Here is an 18,766-nt window from a genome sequence, read left to right as displayed (position 1 = left end):
TCCTATGGGAAAATGTGTTTCGCTTTACAACGCCATTTTGAGTAACGCATTGTGTTGGATAACCGAGGACTGCCTGTACAATAAAGATAGGATGTTATTTTCTCAAAATGTTACCTAACTACTAAAATTTACAGTGAACAGTCTTTAGAAGTAACTGGATTATTTTGCACTACAGACTGCATTTCTACTCTATCCCTTATTTTTGAGATCGAAAAGCTAATTGGAGTAGGGCCTTTAATTTCCTATTGCAAGTTCATTCTGTAATATTGAGGCAAAATGTATTGTATATTTTGTCAAAATCAGTAATTAGCATCTCAACTACACTGCAGAATATGTTGGTACCTCACAAAATGATAATTCTGTCACTTATGAGCCAATTGTGGCATTTGCTAGAATAGTAATAGCATCCCACATTACAGTAACTGAAAGTACCTTTTGTCCGTTGTCACAATGCACGTAAATATGACCACTCCATGGAAGCAAGGTCTGTTTCGTTGCCAGTGATGGATTGGGACTCACAAGAATTATTATGTGACTCCTAAATACAAAAGGTTTGTTAAGACGTTTAAATAAAGAGAGGCAAGTACATATTTGACTAGAAAGTGAGCAAAAACAGATACATACTGTGGTTCAATATTACCATGCTGAGGTGTAATAGTAAGACAATGAGCTGGCCAAGACAACTCAAACTGCAAGGGTTTTGTGGAGGTATTCACAATTTTTACATGGCCTGTTCCTGCTATACCACCTAGGTTACAAGAAAAGAAAGCATTTCAGAAAATTGATGGACACCTGTATTTTCTAACAGGAAAGCACAACCCATCTAATGGGACACAACCTTAAATAAAGCAAGCAGAACCTGAAGTTACATTTTAACAGATTATTTTAACTCCTTAAAGTAAATTCTTTAACACTTAAAATATACAGTACTATGCAAAGTAGTATCCGAAAAGAGACTAGCAGATGTTTTTAAACGGACATGATTATTTTTTTTTTAGTTCTTAAGACTCTTCAAAATATAAAACAAGTATAAAATCTGTAAAGAGAGTAAGCTAAGCAACATGACAAAATCAGGGAGACAGACATTCATATTTCTATGATTATATAAGGGAATGCTTGGTGTGGGGAAACCGGATGTTTACAAACAAAGGCCAACTCAAATGTAATTTCATTTTTATTAAATTTGAGAGGGTACTAAAAAAAAAAAAAAAAAAAAAAAAAAAAAAAAAGAGGGGGGGAATATAAGGTTACAGTAGCATTCCGTGTATATGCCGATCCCACTTTTGATGGCTATGTAAAACAAACAAAACTTTCTATAGGTGGCCATTACGTTGTTTATCGTTGTTTCATAATCAACATGAGTAGCTTCCTTGCTCTATGAAAGCTTTGCTTAGGTGAGAATGGGCAGGAAGGATAAGTGGTGGGTAATGACCAGGCTAACCCATTTTAAAGGCTAAAATGTACCAGACCGTCTGCCTTGCAGAAATTTGTTAAATTGCAGTATTAAAGAAATAAGGAACACAGAATTCAAATTATTATTTATTGTGTGTCTGAAATTAAAAGTTGGCCTAGAAACAAAATGGTTACATGAAGGAAGGGGTCCCTGGTATTTATGAAAGTTCAATCATTATTTCTATGCATTATGTATTTTAACTGTTTTTCCAGGGATTTCTCCTCCCTGCCAGGTTTTGAAGTTTTTCTTTTCGTAGCCCCTAATTTTCCAATAGCTAAAAACAAATGCAGATTTCTTCTACGATCTAAATAGAACACGGAAGCTAGCGGTCTGAAAAAATAGAAGAATCAACCCATAATATGCTTCTGACCACTGGGAATACATACTAATAGAAGGAGCTGGTAGCATGAGACACTCAGGCTGAACACTCCAGGTTGGTTCAGAGTTAGCAGAGACCCGTGCAGGTTCTCCGGCACTTAACGCCAAAGGAGGTCCCTGGGGGCCTTTTACAGGAAGTACATCTAGTGACGTGTTTTCTATGTTTCTTACTGCATTTCCCATGGCCCTGAAACAGAAAACAAATCGACTTACAATATATACATTACCTCTGTCATATTGAAAAAAGTGAATCAAATACCTGTATGCCAACTTTGAATATTACATTTTTCCACTCAACGCAGTAGCTTCAGTAAGATCCACCCTCACCACAATCTCTTCATTTCAATATGCGGTGTACTCCCTTAACAAATTTAAAAGCGTAGTTGCATTGCTCTGCTCTTGTGTCTTGTATTATTTTTCTATTTCACCATGTTTTTATTGTTATTTTGTTTAATGTACATAACCCATTTGGTTGAAAACTATTTGTTTTCAGTTTGCTACATTTATTAGAATTTTTTTTTACTCTTACTATGTTTTGTGTAATTTTCAGAATACTTATTCATAGCTACTTACCTACTACCGGTGTGGAAAATGTTGTGTGTTCTGTACTACAGGGGAGTGCAAACTTTTCCCCTTGCGCCTCCCTGCCGGCTGCCCCCCTCTCCTCACGCCCCCCCCCCCCATCCTTACCTTGATTCTGGCAACGTGACGTCACATGACCCCGCGTCACCAGAAGCCCTCTGAGCCACGGTAAGAAAGAGTTACAAAGGTCCTCGCCACTTCCCCAGGCATTTAATTTGTAAATCTGTAATCACCGCGCCCCCCACAAAGAATCTCGCGCCCCCCAGTTTGTGCACCCCTGCTGTACTATATTGTACTTCAGAATGAGAAACAAAATCAATCATTTGGAAAAATAAACGCGCAGTCCAGACTAAAATAAGCCACTGGCATGTTGCAAGGGTTTAAATCTGCCTTTTTTTCCTTTCAGAAACCCCTAAATATTCTTTTCTTACTTTAAGATAGATTGTAAGCATTGTAAACGATAAATAGGGGATGTTTGATTTTCTCAAAGACCTTCTTTTGTCTCATGTGGCTGTGCCTGTGAAAAATGGACAAGTCCTACCTCACAAAGGTGCATAGCGCACAGGAAAGTGCTTTGAAATTAAATGCTAAATTCACTTTAGCTCCTGCTTCTTCTAGTACAACTAAATGGTTCACAGACTATGTTGTGGCAATCTGAAAATTAGGTAAAAAAGGTAAAATTTAGCTTACAGGAAATGTAATTTTTGTCTGTCCATCAGACAGCACCGTGGTAATAGGCTCCATCTTGTGAGGTAGGACAGAATCAAACTTGCATGTACCTGTGCAGTGTCGTTCATAGTAATACAGTACATGGTTGGGTAAATACCTCTTCAGACACATGGTTCCCAGGAACAAATTTATTTTTAACCATAATTTCAGGGAAGGGAAAGCAATGTGCTGCTTGATGGACTGAAGGAAATTAAATTTCCTACATTTTTAATCTTTTCGGCCATCCTGGCAGCACCACTGGATTTATTACACCAATAGTGAGGGAGGGAAATTAAACAAGAAATTTATTTATTACAGCCTGTAAAACTTATCTACCAAAGGCTCCCTCTTGGGATGCTTGTACATCCAGCTTATGTTTGGTGAAGGTATAGATATTTTTCCATACAGCCGGCTTGCAGATCTGTTCTGCTGATGCCTGTGTGCTCCGCCCAGGACGTTGCTATCTCTTGTACAGGAAACTTTTAGGCCATTTGGAATCTGCATGTTGGATTTTTGATACGCTAAGCGTATAGTCTGTATAATACATTTTACAATAGATCTCTTGGAAGCTTTCTTTTGTTTTCCCCCAAAAACAAAAATGAGAACGTTTTCTGACTTCCTGAGTTTTCTGCAGGTATTCCATTGTAAAGCCGCTCACAAACAGTTAATGTAGGTTGCTTGCCTTCTCATCTTTTGGATGTGGACACAGTGAAGGTAAAATGATTTCCTGATGCGTGAATGACAACACTTTTGGAGGAGGCATTGCCCTCAGCACCCCTTTGTCTTTGTGAATTGCCATATACAGTTTCTTTATTGAAAGGGCCTGTATTTCACTGACCCGTTCAGCAAACGTTACAGCGATTAAGGAAGATTATGTCTGCTTCCTGTAAGGAAAATGGTGTATCGCACAGAACTTTTAGTACTAGATTCAAATCCCATGCTAGAATTGGATCTCTTGATTCTAGGTCTAATGTTTTGAATGGCTCCAACTAATCTTTATCAGAGGCCTACGTGCAATTGGTTGCATTCCGATAGATCCTTTTGCTGAGATCTGAACCTGTAATGTGTTCAGTGTTAACCTATCTGGAAACCATCTTGTAAAAAAAATCCAGGATCATGTTAATGGGAGCGGTTTCTGAACGGCTACATTTTGCTCTGCACCATTTACTGAATTTTCTCCAAATTTGTGTAAGTATGAGGCCACCTTTATCAGGGATTGTAACAAGGTCTCTATCTCTGGTGACGATAGTCCTCGTTGCTTCGTTATTCGCCTTTCACGCAATCAATCTTGGTCAATGTTGAAGTGGTGTACTGAACCTTGAGACAGAAGGTCCTCCGTTTGGTAGTATCCTGCATGGTTCTGCTGTTAAATCTAACAGGTCTTTGAACCAAGCCCTTCAGGGTCAATATGGGATTATCGACACCTCCATTCCATGGTCATACTTTATTTATTTTTGTGGAATCGTCAGATGGAGGAAATATGCCATTCCGAAATCCCATTTCAGTGTCATGGAGTTCCGATGTTCCGGACAGTCTTTCCGGTAGAGGGAACAGAATCTGCTAACTTTTGTATTTCCCCTTGCCATCATATCGATCTCTGGTCGCCCCCAGTAAGGAACTACTTGAGAAAAAAAACGAAAAAAAAAAAACTTCCTGATGAGACCTCTCCCCTTGCAAAATCTCTTTACGGCAGGGGAAGTCTGCCAACACATTCTTTCCCCCTGATGTGCACTACGGAGTTGCTCTCTTCCCATGATCGTATCCTCATGGCTTCTCATGAGTGCTCCATGGTGATTTATGTATGTGACTATCACCATGTTGTCTGTTTGTATTCCGATTGGAGGCATTCCAAGCACAGTTGAAAAGGAAGCCTGAGTTTTGAAGACTGCCCTTTGTTTTAGCACATTTGATGGCAAATCTTCTTTTCTGCATTATGCCATTGCCCATGAAGAGTGTTTCTGCCAGTGTGCTCCCCATTCAAAGTGACTGGTGCCTGTGATGAGCACAGTCCACTCTGGATTTCCAAGGGACAACCTGCTGCAAGATTGCTTTCCTGTTGCCACCACCTCAGAGAGGTTCTGGTTCGTAGAGATAACGAGAAGCGTTTTTCTAGTGACCATGTGTCTACGTCCCACTCCCTTAGGAGTTGCCTGAAGTAGACACATGCAATCTTGCTTATGGCACTGTCTATGAACACTGACAAGTCCTAGTACTCTCATTGCTTGACGAAGCGATATAGTTGAGGCAGTCCGGAGCTGTCTGACATGTTTTATCAAATTTTGTTTTGTCTGGTGGCAAAAAGTATTGAGACTATCAAAATATAGCCATAGAAAATGTATGTTGTCTTGGTCTCAATTTGCTCTTCTCCCAATTGATGATCCAGCTCAACTCCTGCAGGAATTGGAGTACGTGCTGGTGTTAAAATCAACTTTACGGACTTCATTTTGAAATGTTCCTTCCATTGAGGTATTTTAGATCAGGGACCGGCCTGAATCCTCCTGATGCTTTTGTACCCATGAACAGAATATGTTCCGTTCCTTTCTTCATGTTGTGATACAGAGACTACCACTCCGTTCGAGTAACGCCTCCAATAGTCTGCTCGTAAGAGGTCATAGGTTCTCCTCTTTGCATCTAAACTCCTGATGCCATTTGTATATTTGTGGATTTTAAACAAATCAAATGTTTGCTGCATTGCGGACTGAAACCATTCCAGAAAACCCTGGATCTGGATAGGATTTCTTCCATTGACAGTTTTATGCAGGCATTGCATAGTTTTTCTTAAACTTGTGCAGAATTTGATCAATCTTTACCTGATTTACCTGACAAGTTAAATGTCTCAACTTTGTAGTCACTTTCTTGGGTCTAACATCCGCCAGATAAATTACTAATTACAAAATGTAATCCAGACTGTGTTAAAAGGAGCAATTCAAGCCGTTTTCCCAGCTTCAGTTTATAATACAGGATTGAAGTAAAGTGTCTCCGGAGCAGACGCCCGTTAATTTTAGGTACTTGTCTCCGAAGGGGGTGCCGGTATTTCCTGCAGTTTAAAGCCCCCGGTCACATGGGTAAATAGGAAGCCGCACCGGACGGTGTCACGGCTTCCTATTGGCGCGCAGCTTTGAAAATTAACCATATTGTGAACTCTGGAGTGGCTACTGGTACCCACTACAGAGGTAAGCACCTCTGGAAACAGGGGGTCCCGGGACTGAAATGAATGGGATTCCGCTCCAGAGACCCCCTGCTTCAATCCTGCATTAAAAATGCGTAAGAAATAGGATTAAAAAAACTGCTTGGGTTGTCTTTTTAAATGAGGAAGTCACAAATCATAAAGATCTGCACCCTGACTTGAGAAGGAACTAGAAAGTATGTTTTATATTAGATTTAGTTTCGTGTAGTGTTTATTTTGACAAGACTAATCAACATGAAAAAAGGGAATCCAATACATTATGCCCTATGTTTTGAAGAGATTTATTTTTGCCTTTCTGCTGAGCTTCATAGCAGAGAAAGCTCTGAAAACAAATTAGTACGTCAAGAAAAACAACATGTCCCCCTTATTCTGATATAAAAAATAAGAAATAAAGAAACGGCGTGAACGTCATCAACTAGATTGTATAGGGGTGGGAATATCCAGGTTACTTGAAAATGCAACCAAGGCCCAATGCTGTAAAAAGTTACATATCTGAAAACCAGCACCTTATTTTTTGGCAAAGCTCTTCTTTTACCATTCATGTAATAAATATATACAAAATAAATTAATTGTATACTAAATGTTGTAAAGCAAAATGGCTGTTTTACTGTGCACCAAACCTCTGCTCAGAGCGATACAGTTTTAATAAAAAAACTCATTACTACTAGAGCCTTTACAAGGAAGGCAGATCGATAAAAAATTCTAAAGTGAATCCTGTCAGGGTGTGTGGCTATTCACAAGCAGAGGTAATAGTAGGAACACCACGTTGCACTTGCGTATGCAGTCGTCTCTTATAATTAGGCAAAACACAGATAAGTGACAAGAGGGTCACTAGAAGTCCCTATAAATTGCACTCATTAAATATAATCTAATATACATAAAGTACTAGTTTAATAACTAGTACCACTAAGTTGAAAATGTTACGAACCAAATGGTAAATACCCACACAACCAAAACTATAGCACAACAGAATAATATACAATTTTATTACATACTAAAATATGACAAAATGCATAAAATGACAACTAAATGACAAAAAACTAAAAAGATCCCCTTGGGCGAAACAGAAAATATAAAGTGAATATAGGTGCTTAGTTTGAACCTATGCTCAAGGCTCCATAGAAATATAAGGAGACAATGTCCAAAGTATACTAGCACAGCTAAATAGCCTCACCATAACATAATGCAGAGTAACAACATTATAACACAGGATAGTTCCACAGTGCTAAAAATAAAGCATACCCATGAAAAACATTAATATGTCACACCTGAAATAGTAACCACCATAATGATGGTATAGAGTGGATACAGTAGGTTTAGTGTATAGTAAGTTAAACACATATCCATATAGATGTTAATGGGTTTAACCGGCTGTATAAAAGTAGCCTACAGTAAAGCAGGAACTATACAACCTGATGTCTGATACTGCAGGAACAGCAATCTGATAGATGTCCTGTGTGTGTAGCGTTTCTTCCGTGTAAGTCAAAAGAGGGAGATGCATGTATGTTCCGTCGCGTTCCCACGTGACCGTCAATGTAGTGACGTCACTAGTCTCTTATAATTAGCAATTCTTAATTCACAAAAGTAACTGAATTACAGGCCAAATTCCAGAAGCAGAATTTAGGTGAATTTTGTGCACACATTTTCCAAAGAAGGCCAAATTTTACTTTAGGATAAAACTACTCTGAGACATAGCAAAAATAAAGATACACTTTCCAGATTCAATTTTAGATTTACAAAGAATATATGTGAGGTTTAAAGTAAATTACTATGCGTTAGACGGACAATGAAACGTATTTGTTACCTGTCGAAGCCTGGTCTCAGAGACGGCTGAAAGGAATCTCCGCTGGCATTTGTATCGCTTCCAACAACAGAAAGGATGACTTTATGCATATTGCCATAGAAAAGTTGCACATCATTTGGTCTCTGGGGCAAGTCATACACTAAAATTGAAGAGCAGCCACATGTTTTGCCATAAGATTAGGAGAAGCTATGAACATAACTGTATAAAATGATACAAAACTTCAGCTTCTGAATTCAGTTCCCTCTTTCTAGACAAAAGGGTATCAGAACCAAAGAAAATATACATCAACACAAAGGCAAATATCTGGCACTAAAGTTATAGCACATTGAGCCATTATATATGAACAGACAGAATAATTGAAGAACTCAAGTGGTACATTACACATTTTCCATAAACAGAAATGTATGAGGAACTGGCGTTTTCGTACAGTTTTCTTATAGTCAAGGAATGAGATACAACCTTGAACATCAAGCCTCCCATAGTGAGAGAGAGAATGCTCAACACTACATCAGTATTTTGTGCATGGCACAAAATATACAATAGCAAAATGAACTAGCAATATCCAAAGCACTGTGCACAACACTGCTCATTGTTTAAAGGCAGAGAGATTGCAGAATGCGTTATTTGACAAATCTCGACTGTGATAGCATAGGAGTAGAACACACACACACACACACACACACACACACACACACACACACACACACACACACACACACACACACACACACACACACACACACACACACACACACACACACACACACACACACACACACACACACACACACACACACACACACTTACCTTCAGATACCAGTTGCTCACCAGGAAACTCTTCATCAAACCTTATATTTTTCAATAAGGCATTTTCTGCGAATATTTTTTGGGCTGTATCAGGTTTATGAAGCAAAGCCCTAAAAATATGTGGTTAATTAAAAACAATTGAATAAATATTGAATGCGCAAAAACATTACATATTTAATTCATACATTAACACTAGCAGAAGTGATCTTCATTCAGCAAGGGAACAAAAAAAATAATGATAAGCCCTTTCAATTCTAGAGAATTAACTCATGGTGCTGTATACTACTGTTTGTAGTAACAATAAGTCCTCACAACCATACCTTAAATGCTTAAAAAAAAATTGTACAGTGAAGTTACACAGGCACACTATAGCTTCATAGTTTTATTTATATAGCGCAAAAAGTGTATTTACAAAATTACAATACAAGGTAAATAAATGTACAAACAATGGGGGTAAAGGCAGCAAGCAGACGACAACATAAGGCAAAAGGAGTTGGATATCCCTACACGTTTATAATATATATTGCCATGCTCAGTAGCACTCCTCTGTGACACTTATATGCTTATATATATGTTGTGGTTACTTTGGGGGTTCAATATGAGCTTGTGGGTGTCCTGTATGTTTCACAATTCTTGTTCAGTTAGTCTTAGCTGATTGGAGGGTGGCAACCTCCTACCTAATTTAAGCTCACCCCTCCCACATTTAAATGGTTAGAAGCTCACTCCATAGCATCTCCCACTCTCAGGGGAACTTGCTTGCTTGCAGTTTGGTTGTGACAAATCTAATACAGAGTGCTTTTCCTGGTAATGTACAGGTTAATAAAAGCTTCAGTCAGACTTAGAACTATGCAACTAATTTTGACAGATTTATTATAAATCATTCTTCCTGGTATTGCACAGGTTATTAAGAATTTATATTAGTGTTAGGGACCCTTGAGAATGTGGTCTGCCGTGCAGTGGCTCATGGGCTTACAACAATTTGGCCAAAATGTTAAACTAAAAGACCATTTTATTTAATAGATATCTATACATATATATTTAGGCACTGTACCGTGTATGAGTTTCACTGGATGTGCACTGAGCTCTGTCTGTGTTTTATGTTCTGTCTCTGGTTTTAAATCCCTACACGTTGCCAGATATTCTGCTGCTAGATTATGGTAATTTAATATGGGGTTACAGTACAAGTAAACAAGGAGAAGGCCAAGATCAAACCTTTACAAAGAGTAATGCTTATAAAAAAATATTTATAAAAAGTAGTCTGATTTAATGTTATGCCTATATCTGGAGTTTGTATTTTACAAGTGGACCTATGCTTTACTGTAAAACATGGATGTTACGGACAGGTAAAATAATTGTGTGTGTAATGCTCTGCATGTGAAAGTGTATTCCTAGACTTTGTTTTCGGGAACATGTCATTATGGGACTGAAAACCACAAATACTAAATGAGGTCTTCCCAATACACTTTGTATTTAGAGTAAGAAACCGTTTACCTGCGATACTGTTGTCTGGCTACTTCGTCACCACAAAAGAAGCATACTGTACATATCAATGCAGTGCTAGTTTTACACAGATTTCTCTCTCTCTTCGTTGAATTACAGAATATAGTGATCATCTAAACAAAGGAAACTCATTAAAACCGAGAGGAAACCATTTCAGAGAAATATGCTTCTGTACTAGCGAAGAGCACCTACATTTTATAGGTATGAGTCAGATATAACGGTATGACAGAACAAAGACAAGTTGCACAGTAAACCGCACAGGTTTGGTGTGCTCTGGTTATGTGACTAATCTCATCCAGGGATTTCATGCATCTGTCTCTAGTGAATTAGTGTCACCAACCCTATTGCTTCAAACCCAGTGTCAATATAAAGTGAAAAGGCGAAATGAATGTGTTCGCCGTTACAAGCTATGCCAACAAAAACATATTATGAATTAAACATTCCACACAAGTCTTGACCTGTGACATGTCCTGCATATCTATATGTGAGAGCTAATTCAAATTCTCCAGGTAGAACTACTAAAGCTTAGGCTTACAGTGATGTAAGAGGGTATTTTAGTACTGCAAAATGACAAACTGGTACAGCAGCTGCAACAAGACAACAGTGGAAACCTTCGAATAAACTTTATTCTTCTTCAATATTTGTCGGTAACAAAGTGAGCACAACATTTTCGGGCCACCCCACTTTAAGGAGGCCCGTGACGAAGCCCCCCCCCCCAAATGTTGTGCTGACTTTTTCTGACAAATATTGAAGAATAATAAAGCACATTGGAAGGTTTCCACTGTGGTGTCTTGTTGCAGCTGCTATACCACTTTATGTACATGGTTAAGAGGTGTTACGACAAGACGCCCAAACTGACCAGCACTACAGTCACAATCACAGTAGCATAAGGAGACAGTCTGCAAGTTGGTCAAAGCTAAAAAGTTCAGCAAGAGACGATATTATGAACCGTAAATAATTCTTGCGTATATTATATCCCCAGAGATGTGAATTGTGTTTGTATTGTATGTAAACCTACCTCTTGTGATCTCTCCTTCAGTATAAACTTCTCAGGAGTCACACGAAGCACATTCGGATCCATTGTAATTTTGGTTTGAAAGTCCGCAAAACATACTGCTTTCAGATAAGCTGCTCGAGAACCAGTATTTCTCATGTAGAAACTAACTTTGCTCACTCTATCAGAGGAAATGCCATTCAATATAACCATGTAACTGTCCGATAGCTTTTTTACATCTTCTAAAATGATGTTACTTGTTCCGCCGTAGCCAGTAAGAGGTATCTAAAAATGAAGAAAAGCACTCCGTAACGTTATTCCAAACAAAAACACTCAAAGTATTCTTAACGTGAGGTTTCTAGTTTTGGGGTCTGTTTAACTGTAACTATGGTCATTTTTGTTCACCTTTATCTCTGTCAATTACCAACGTTAACCTCAGAGGCGTATAATCAATGAAGTGCATTAGTGCCGATTAGGCGCCAACACACAAACTCCCATTCAAGTAGTATAGAGCAGGGGTGCGAGAGATTATTTTTTTTATTGGGGGGTGGGGGAGGCGTTTACTGAGGCCCTGCGCAGGTCCCCAGAGAATTTAAATTAAATGCCGGGGGACCGCCCGAGGCCTCTAAGTTCCTTTACCTAGTCTTGGACTGCTTCAGGCGAAAGTCACCATGGCAATGCGGTGTCAAATGACCCTACAGGGTCACGCGACATGACCACGTGACGTCATTTGACACTTTAGACAAGGTAAGGGGGGGAGTGGGGGCAGAGGGTGCTTTGATTTGGCAAGGCAAATTGTTAATTCCCTGATGTTGCAACCCTGATTTCCTGACTGAACAAATCGGCTACCAGAATAGGGCAGAACTCCAGCTTTGTTTCTGAAGTGTAGATCAGTTAAACATTGTGACGACAATTCTTCAAAACAACTTACAGTAAATTTAATGCCTGGTTGTGAAGATTTGACTCCAGACTGTTTGATGTCAAGCTTGGCCAACATGCAGCCCACACGTGTAGGGGAAAACATCAAGTGAATACTGGCATCCTCTTTTGGGCGGATTGTGAGCTCACGATTATTGGTCAAACGCTCCTCTGGCCCAAATGTGTTCTGCAACTAAAAATAGGATCAGCTGCATTAAAATGTGACATTTTTCTTGACTACATTTCTGAAATGGTGAGGCGAAACTAAAAAGATAGGTAAAGTCAAAAGTGGGGGTTGTGAGTTGCTCAAGTTGTTCGAGATAATAATTGTGCGATAATATGATAAATACAGAGAACTCCACCATAGTTCAAAGTTATGAAAAAGTCTTGTATTCTTCTTTAGTGACAAAAACACCCCTGAAGGTCAAGGTGAGAGAAAAAATATTCCACACATTTAAAACCTCAAGGAGTACTTGATAAAGCACCCAAAAGGTGCAAGACTCGTAGGAGGGTCTGTGTACCCCCCTTTTTTGGTCATGTCCAATTAATAAATATATATTTTTACTATTAATCTGACCCCGACTCTTGGCTGTGCGCTGCTGTTTTGCCTTTCCTGCTTCTGAAACGAAAAGATATGCTGAAAGTATCTGTGAAATGCTTGTCTGTAGGGTCTGCGAATGCTCTGTTATATAGAAAAGTCTGACAAACCAGATTTATGTAAAGACGCATGTGCAAAGTATCACTGGGCCACAAATCAAATCGTGTCAGTAAGTGCAAATCGTACACAGAACTGCACTTTTGGCATAGTTTTATGGTACCAAGCCGTGATAAGTACTATATATCTTACAAACATCTTCTAATACATCTAGATTCATTTTATTATTGTTTTATAGATGCCACTTTTGTCTTATTAACAACTCTTTAAAGAGGTCTAGCAATAGTCACAAGCTACATTTATATTAAGAGAGCATGCTCTATATTTTAGGTTTCTATTTTAGAACCGCTGAAATCTATTTAAGCTTTTTTGCAATAGAAAATCAAACTAAAAGCACAAGTGGGCAGATTTGATTACACTAACCTGAAAGCAATCTTGATCCTGCCCCCTGATTAAAAGGCGCAAATGCTGGCTTGCAGATGTTGAAGTGTTCCTGAGAATTAACTTCTGCTGACTGAAAACATTAAGAAAACTTGCATTTAAATTATGGGGGGGGGGAAAAATGGTTAAATATGCAAAAGTTTACCATTCAATCCTACATAGTAAGATTCAATAAAGAGTAACCTGAAAATATCTAGCGCGCCACACATGATCTTCAATGTATGGTTTTGAACCATAGTTTGCATGTGCATGAGAAAAATTTGTTAAAAGACAGAGTTAACTCTAAGTTATGAGGGGGTTTGTACCAAAGTACTGCAGAAATGCTGCTGTTTTTGGCACTGGATGCTACTGTTCTTAATATAAAATTACACAAATGTGATTTTTTTCCTACAGATCCTGTAGATAATATCCATGGTTTAAGGTTTTATCCCACATTACTTATATTTTGGTCTAAATGGTTTTTAAAAATAAAAAATAATTTTTTCCCCCCAAAGGAATAGTTGTGAATAACATTATGCAAGTCGTTCACAGTGCCACACTTACCAAATCTATAGATTATGTGCATTCCCAATAAAGAAACCAGAACATCTAAGAATATTTGTAAAGAACTTCAGCAGCATAGAAAGAGAGACCAACAAACCCATCGGTAGTACAAATAGGGAAAGTAGCAGAGGGTGGGGGGGGGGGGGGGGAGAGCAAAAAACACTAACATTTGAAAAAATGGAACACAATAAGAGTCTTGCTAGGGAGTGCACTCAGACCTCAGGGGTCCGGAGGAAGCTGCAGTTTTACATGGTCTGCCTTGTTCTCCCTAAAGGAATATACACAGACCAGTTTCCGGTGTGTACCCAGAGACCGATGGACGCTGATATTGTTTACCTAGTTATTTTTGCATATCACATTTTTACCTGCAGGACTTTTTATGCCTTTTTTGGTTTTACGCTAATACAAATATGCCTTCTTGAATTTGGTGTTATAAAACGTAATTCATAGGATTAATGCATATGTTTTGAAAAACTGGAAATAACCAAGCTCTTATTACAGTGAAATTCAGCTTCCCCATAGGCTGTGGCCCCTGTACCAATCATTAAATATTCATGGGAGAAAGTAGGAAACAACCCAGAGTTTGTGGGGGAACACTCCACAACGGCAGGTGAGGATAACAACAAATTACCTAGGACATCGGCAACCTACCCAACTGCGAATTTATAAGCCACAGGAGAAACAAATTAGCAGGAATTCAGAGATTTTAGGACAACCCGAACCAATATCTACAGGCTAAAACACCACGCACACACACACCTCTGGTGCAACTGTCACACTATGCAACAGCACAGCTGAAAGTTTGGTCAGCAAGTACTACAGTACTTCAGCCAGCACTAGGATACCAGAGGGGAAAAAACTTGATCTGCATTCAAGCAGATCAAGTCTCCCTTGACCAACCGCAAACTTTCTGGGATAAGCTTCCGATCCTGGCCTTATTTATAAAAAAAAAGTCCCAAAACCGTAACAACATTAAATAAGGTCAGATCATAAGTTATCGAGGCAGCTTGAAAAACTTGGAGTAAATGATCATTTCTTTGATCAGCTATTTCAATACTTACACTGTTCTTCCAAGTGTGACTCCCCCCCAAGCAATAAATTGCTTATTGGAGAGAATTGGAGGGACATCAGCAGAATCAAAAGACTGTGTATTCATGGAATTCCTGTTCCCGGGCATCTCTGTCTCTCCTACTAACATAACTTCATATTGGGGGCCAGAGGGTTGAACCATTATTTTCAGAACACTAGAAATAAAAAAACAATTTAATTGATTTGGCGACAGTCCTGTACCAACAATTTGACATTTGTAAAAGGTAAATTTGGATTGAAAAAAAAAGGGGGGGGGGGGAGGCAAGGGAAAGCTGTGAAATGCAAAATGTAGGAATACCTCTCTTTTTTAGTTTTACAGTCTTGAGGAGAGAATTTAATTACAACGGCTTGTTCTTCCCCTGGCACAAGAAACAGGTCTTCCAGATCCACAGTAAAACTGCTTTCTGCATTAGAGGACTATGGAACAGAATAAAAAGAAATCAACCTAAGTACAATTCCTGACAGATCTCACTATTCTACATTCACATTTTCTAAAGCAGAAACTCAGGTTCAGAGTCTCCTAAAAATGGCCAAGTAAGAATAAAAAGCAATTCTGTGTATAAATATGCACTTCCGATTGACAAGCTTCAATAGCTTCGGACCGCCTATATGGCCTAATGCATTCCAACACTACTATACTACTGAATGCTAAATGCGATGGCATGCTGCAAACCTTGCTTGGGTCAGTGTATTGGGGTCCACCATAAATAGTATTTTCTGTAATCTTTTATTTATTTATTTTAAACAACCTTTTAGGGAATTAATATGGTGAAACCATATCATAAAAACAGTTTTTGCATACCAGTTGGTTAAAACATATGTAATGTGAAATATGAAATACTGCATGCACTGGGATACCCAATTTGAATTATTTGGGTCTACTAATCACTAAAAGGATGCCTCAAACTGTTAAAAAAAAAATATATATGAAGTGTGGATTAAGTATTCAGTGTACCAGGAATCCTGTGCACGAGGTGCCTTATTTTTGCCTTAAGATGTTGCTGGCAAACATTCAATTATACATTTTCTTAATTGGGAAGGGAAAAAAAAAAAAAGAGCAAATAGCCCTAGTTGAACTTCTGTGCAATGCAGATAACACATTGTAAACAGATGCCGTGACAGGTAGCAAAGGGAGACAATCAAAAAGTTAAGGTTAAATTAACCGAGAGTCTAAGAGAAATGCTGTGAGGCAAAAAAAGCGAAGAACCGAATGTAATGTTTGTAAAGGATGATTTTTTATTTTTTAGTACTGAAGATATTCCAAATATGGCTAATAAAAACTACGGTCTTACCTTTATTTTTAAATAAACCGCAATATTCCCTGCATTTTTTAGTGGCAGCAGCTGTTTTGCTGATGAGCCCACTTTACAGAACAAATGAATAGTCTGCAAATATAAGCACAAAATATAGATTAGTGGCATCTATCAACTATCAGTAACATTATTTAGCATTTCCACTTCCGCATACCTACCTGCAAATCCTTAGGAGCGTGTATCCTTGCAGATCCCGCTCTTGCACGCAGAGGAACACTTTTTAACATACATGCGGGACCAGGACTATCAACTTCCACATCTACTCTTGCCAAAAACTCCTCTGCTGGACCAAGAGCACCTATAATAAATTAAAACAAAAGCACATTGTATTGGACGGGAAGTGCCAAATGCGATTTGGTGAAAACGTTCTTTTGTTCTCTCGTGGGCTGTAAAAACAAATCATACAGCTATAATACAGACATGGAGCACTTAAATTTGGAAAATCTTGCAATTATTCTGCACACTCACCGCAACCAGATCGATAATAGAAATATACATGTTTCATGTGTTATGGTAAGCTCGCCAAGTTCATATAGTACTTGCAATGTTTTAGAACGGTTTACTGGGGAGCTGTTAAAGCGCAACGAAAAAAAATAATCCATTAGCAAACAAAAAAAAAAAAAAAACAAGAACGCACATCCAAATTCAAAACACACACACACACACACACACACACACACACACACACACACACACACACACACACACACACACACACACACACACACACACACACTGCAAGTACTATATATAGGATGATAAAGTTAAACCTGGAGTGATGTGGCATTAGTGGGTAGACAAAAACCCTACAGTGAGGGTGGTACGGGACAGGGAATACTGTGATAGGGAGTTAACAATAAACAAAGACAGTGGGGGAAGAAAAAATAAAACCAATGGGGGGAGGGTAATCAGGGGGGCAACGTTTCAGGGAATAACCCCTTCCTCTGGCCCATTCCCTCGGGTCTAAAGGACCACAAGGTACTTCCCTAGTCTCCCCAACCACCAAAGCAGCACCCAGCAATCACTATACAGAGTTTAAGCTCAAAATGTCAGAGTCCTGTAAACAGCCAGAGGAGAATGCATGTGTCCAAACCAACAGGTAAAGTCTCTGATCTCACGTCTCTTCCTCTAACTCCTGCTGCCTCCACGTGACACACAGCAGCTACACGTGGAGGCAGCAGGAGTTAGAGGAAGAGACGTGAGATCAGAGACTTTACCTGTTGGTTTGGACACTGAGCTTTCATGCATTCTCCTTTGGTTGTTTACAGGACTGTGACATTTTGAGCTTAAACTATGTATAGTGATTGTTGGGTGCTGCTTTGGTGGTTGGGGTGACTAGGGACCAGGGAAGAACCTTGTGGTCCTTTTAGACCCAATGGAATGGGCCAGAGGAAGGGGATATTCCCCGAAACGTTGCCCCCCTGATTACCCTCCCCCCATTGGTTTTATTTTTCCCCCCAATGTCTTTGTTTATTGTTAACTCCCTATCCCAGTATTCCCTGTCCCGTACCACCCTCACTATAGGGTTTTTGTCTACCCACTAATGCCACATCACTCCAGGTTTAACTTTATTATCTTGTGCATACATTAAATTATTTACTTTGGCATTTACTGTGCTGAATCTATTATTCTCTAGTCAGTGCGTGCTGGAACCTTAGTTTGTATTTACAATTGTCTCTAGGGGGAATTGGGGTCCCCCTGTGTTCCGTAGACACCCTGCACATATTAATTTATACACTTTTGAGTGCTGTCTATTCTGTATTTATTGTATATATAGGATGAGGGTTTACTTTATATTGGCTTAAGATCCCCCAACTACCTATCACAGCGTATCTGCTACGGTATGAGGCATTTACTTTGGCAAGTCCAAGACATCCTTCATGAAAACATATTAAATGAGAAGTTAGCACTTAGCTGTGCTAGGGTTACACCTTTGAGTGGTAGACAATGTTACCACACTTTGTCCAAATGATGAACCTATAACCCCAATTTAAAGAAAACATTAAAATAAGTTTATTATGTGCATGCTTTCATGCAGCATGATATAAAAGTAGGAAATACACCTTTCTTCATTTAAACTCGCAAATGTTTCATTGACATTCTGATTTACCAATACTCCTAAAAAGCATTTTAAAAATGTAGTGATTTAAAGAACTTTGTATCACTACCTGTAGATGTAAGCATTTTCGGTGCATGGAACACAACCCAAACCACAAGAAATTCTGGGTCCTGAAATGAAAAATCAATAGAAACAAATTAACATTTCCTAAACAGGAAAATATGAACCTAGACCTCTTTATAGCGCATTCCAGGTGGGTAAGCAATACTTTTTCCAATGCTATTCTCAGGGTAGTCGCCTACCTTTTGGGCGGCAAATATCAATACAGGAACCTG

General features: G+C 38.8%; 1 protein-coding gene across 1 annotated transcript in view; it reads right to left on the bottom strand.

The window, feature by feature from the left end:
- Positions 1-18,766, bottom strand: part of CEP192 (centrosomal protein 192) — a 140,818-nt gene that overhangs the window by 8,877 nt on the left and 113,175 nt on the right. Inside the window, exons 37-51 of the mRNA XM_075588525.1 lie at positions 18,541-18,601; positions 16,531-16,670; positions 16,352-16,444; positions 15,358-15,476; positions 15,032-15,214; positions 13,410-13,500; positions 12,897-12,950; positions 12,345-12,524; positions 11,438-11,698; positions 10,411-10,532; positions 8,920-9,029; positions 8,113-8,251; positions 1,840-2,018; positions 625-748; positions 433-538 (exon numbers count right to left, since the gene is read on the bottom strand). Of these exons, the coding sequence (XP_075444640.1) occupies positions 433-538; positions 625-748; positions 1,840-2,018; positions 8,113-8,251; positions 8,920-9,029; positions 10,411-10,532; positions 11,438-11,698; positions 12,345-12,524; positions 12,897-12,950; positions 13,410-13,500; positions 15,032-15,214; positions 15,358-15,476; positions 16,352-16,444; positions 16,531-16,670; positions 18,541-18,601 (1,962 nt within the window). The remainder of the gene's footprint in view (positions 1-432; positions 539-624; positions 749-1,839; positions 2,019-8,112; positions 8,252-8,919; positions 9,030-10,410; positions 10,533-11,437; positions 11,699-12,344; positions 12,525-12,896; positions 12,951-13,409; positions 13,501-15,031; positions 15,215-15,357; positions 15,477-16,351; positions 16,445-16,530; positions 16,671-18,540; positions 18,602-18,766) is intronic.

This window comes from Ascaphus truei, chromosome 2 (assembly GCF_040206685.1).
Source record: "Ascaphus truei isolate aAscTru1 chromosome 2, aAscTru1.hap1, whole genome shotgun sequence".
Lineage (NCBI taxonomy): Eukaryota > Metazoa > Chordata > Amphibia > Anura > Ascaphidae > Ascaphus > Ascaphus truei.
The sequence above is the reverse complement of the archived record's forward strand: the minus strand, read 5'-3'. Positions and strand labels throughout refer to the sequence as shown.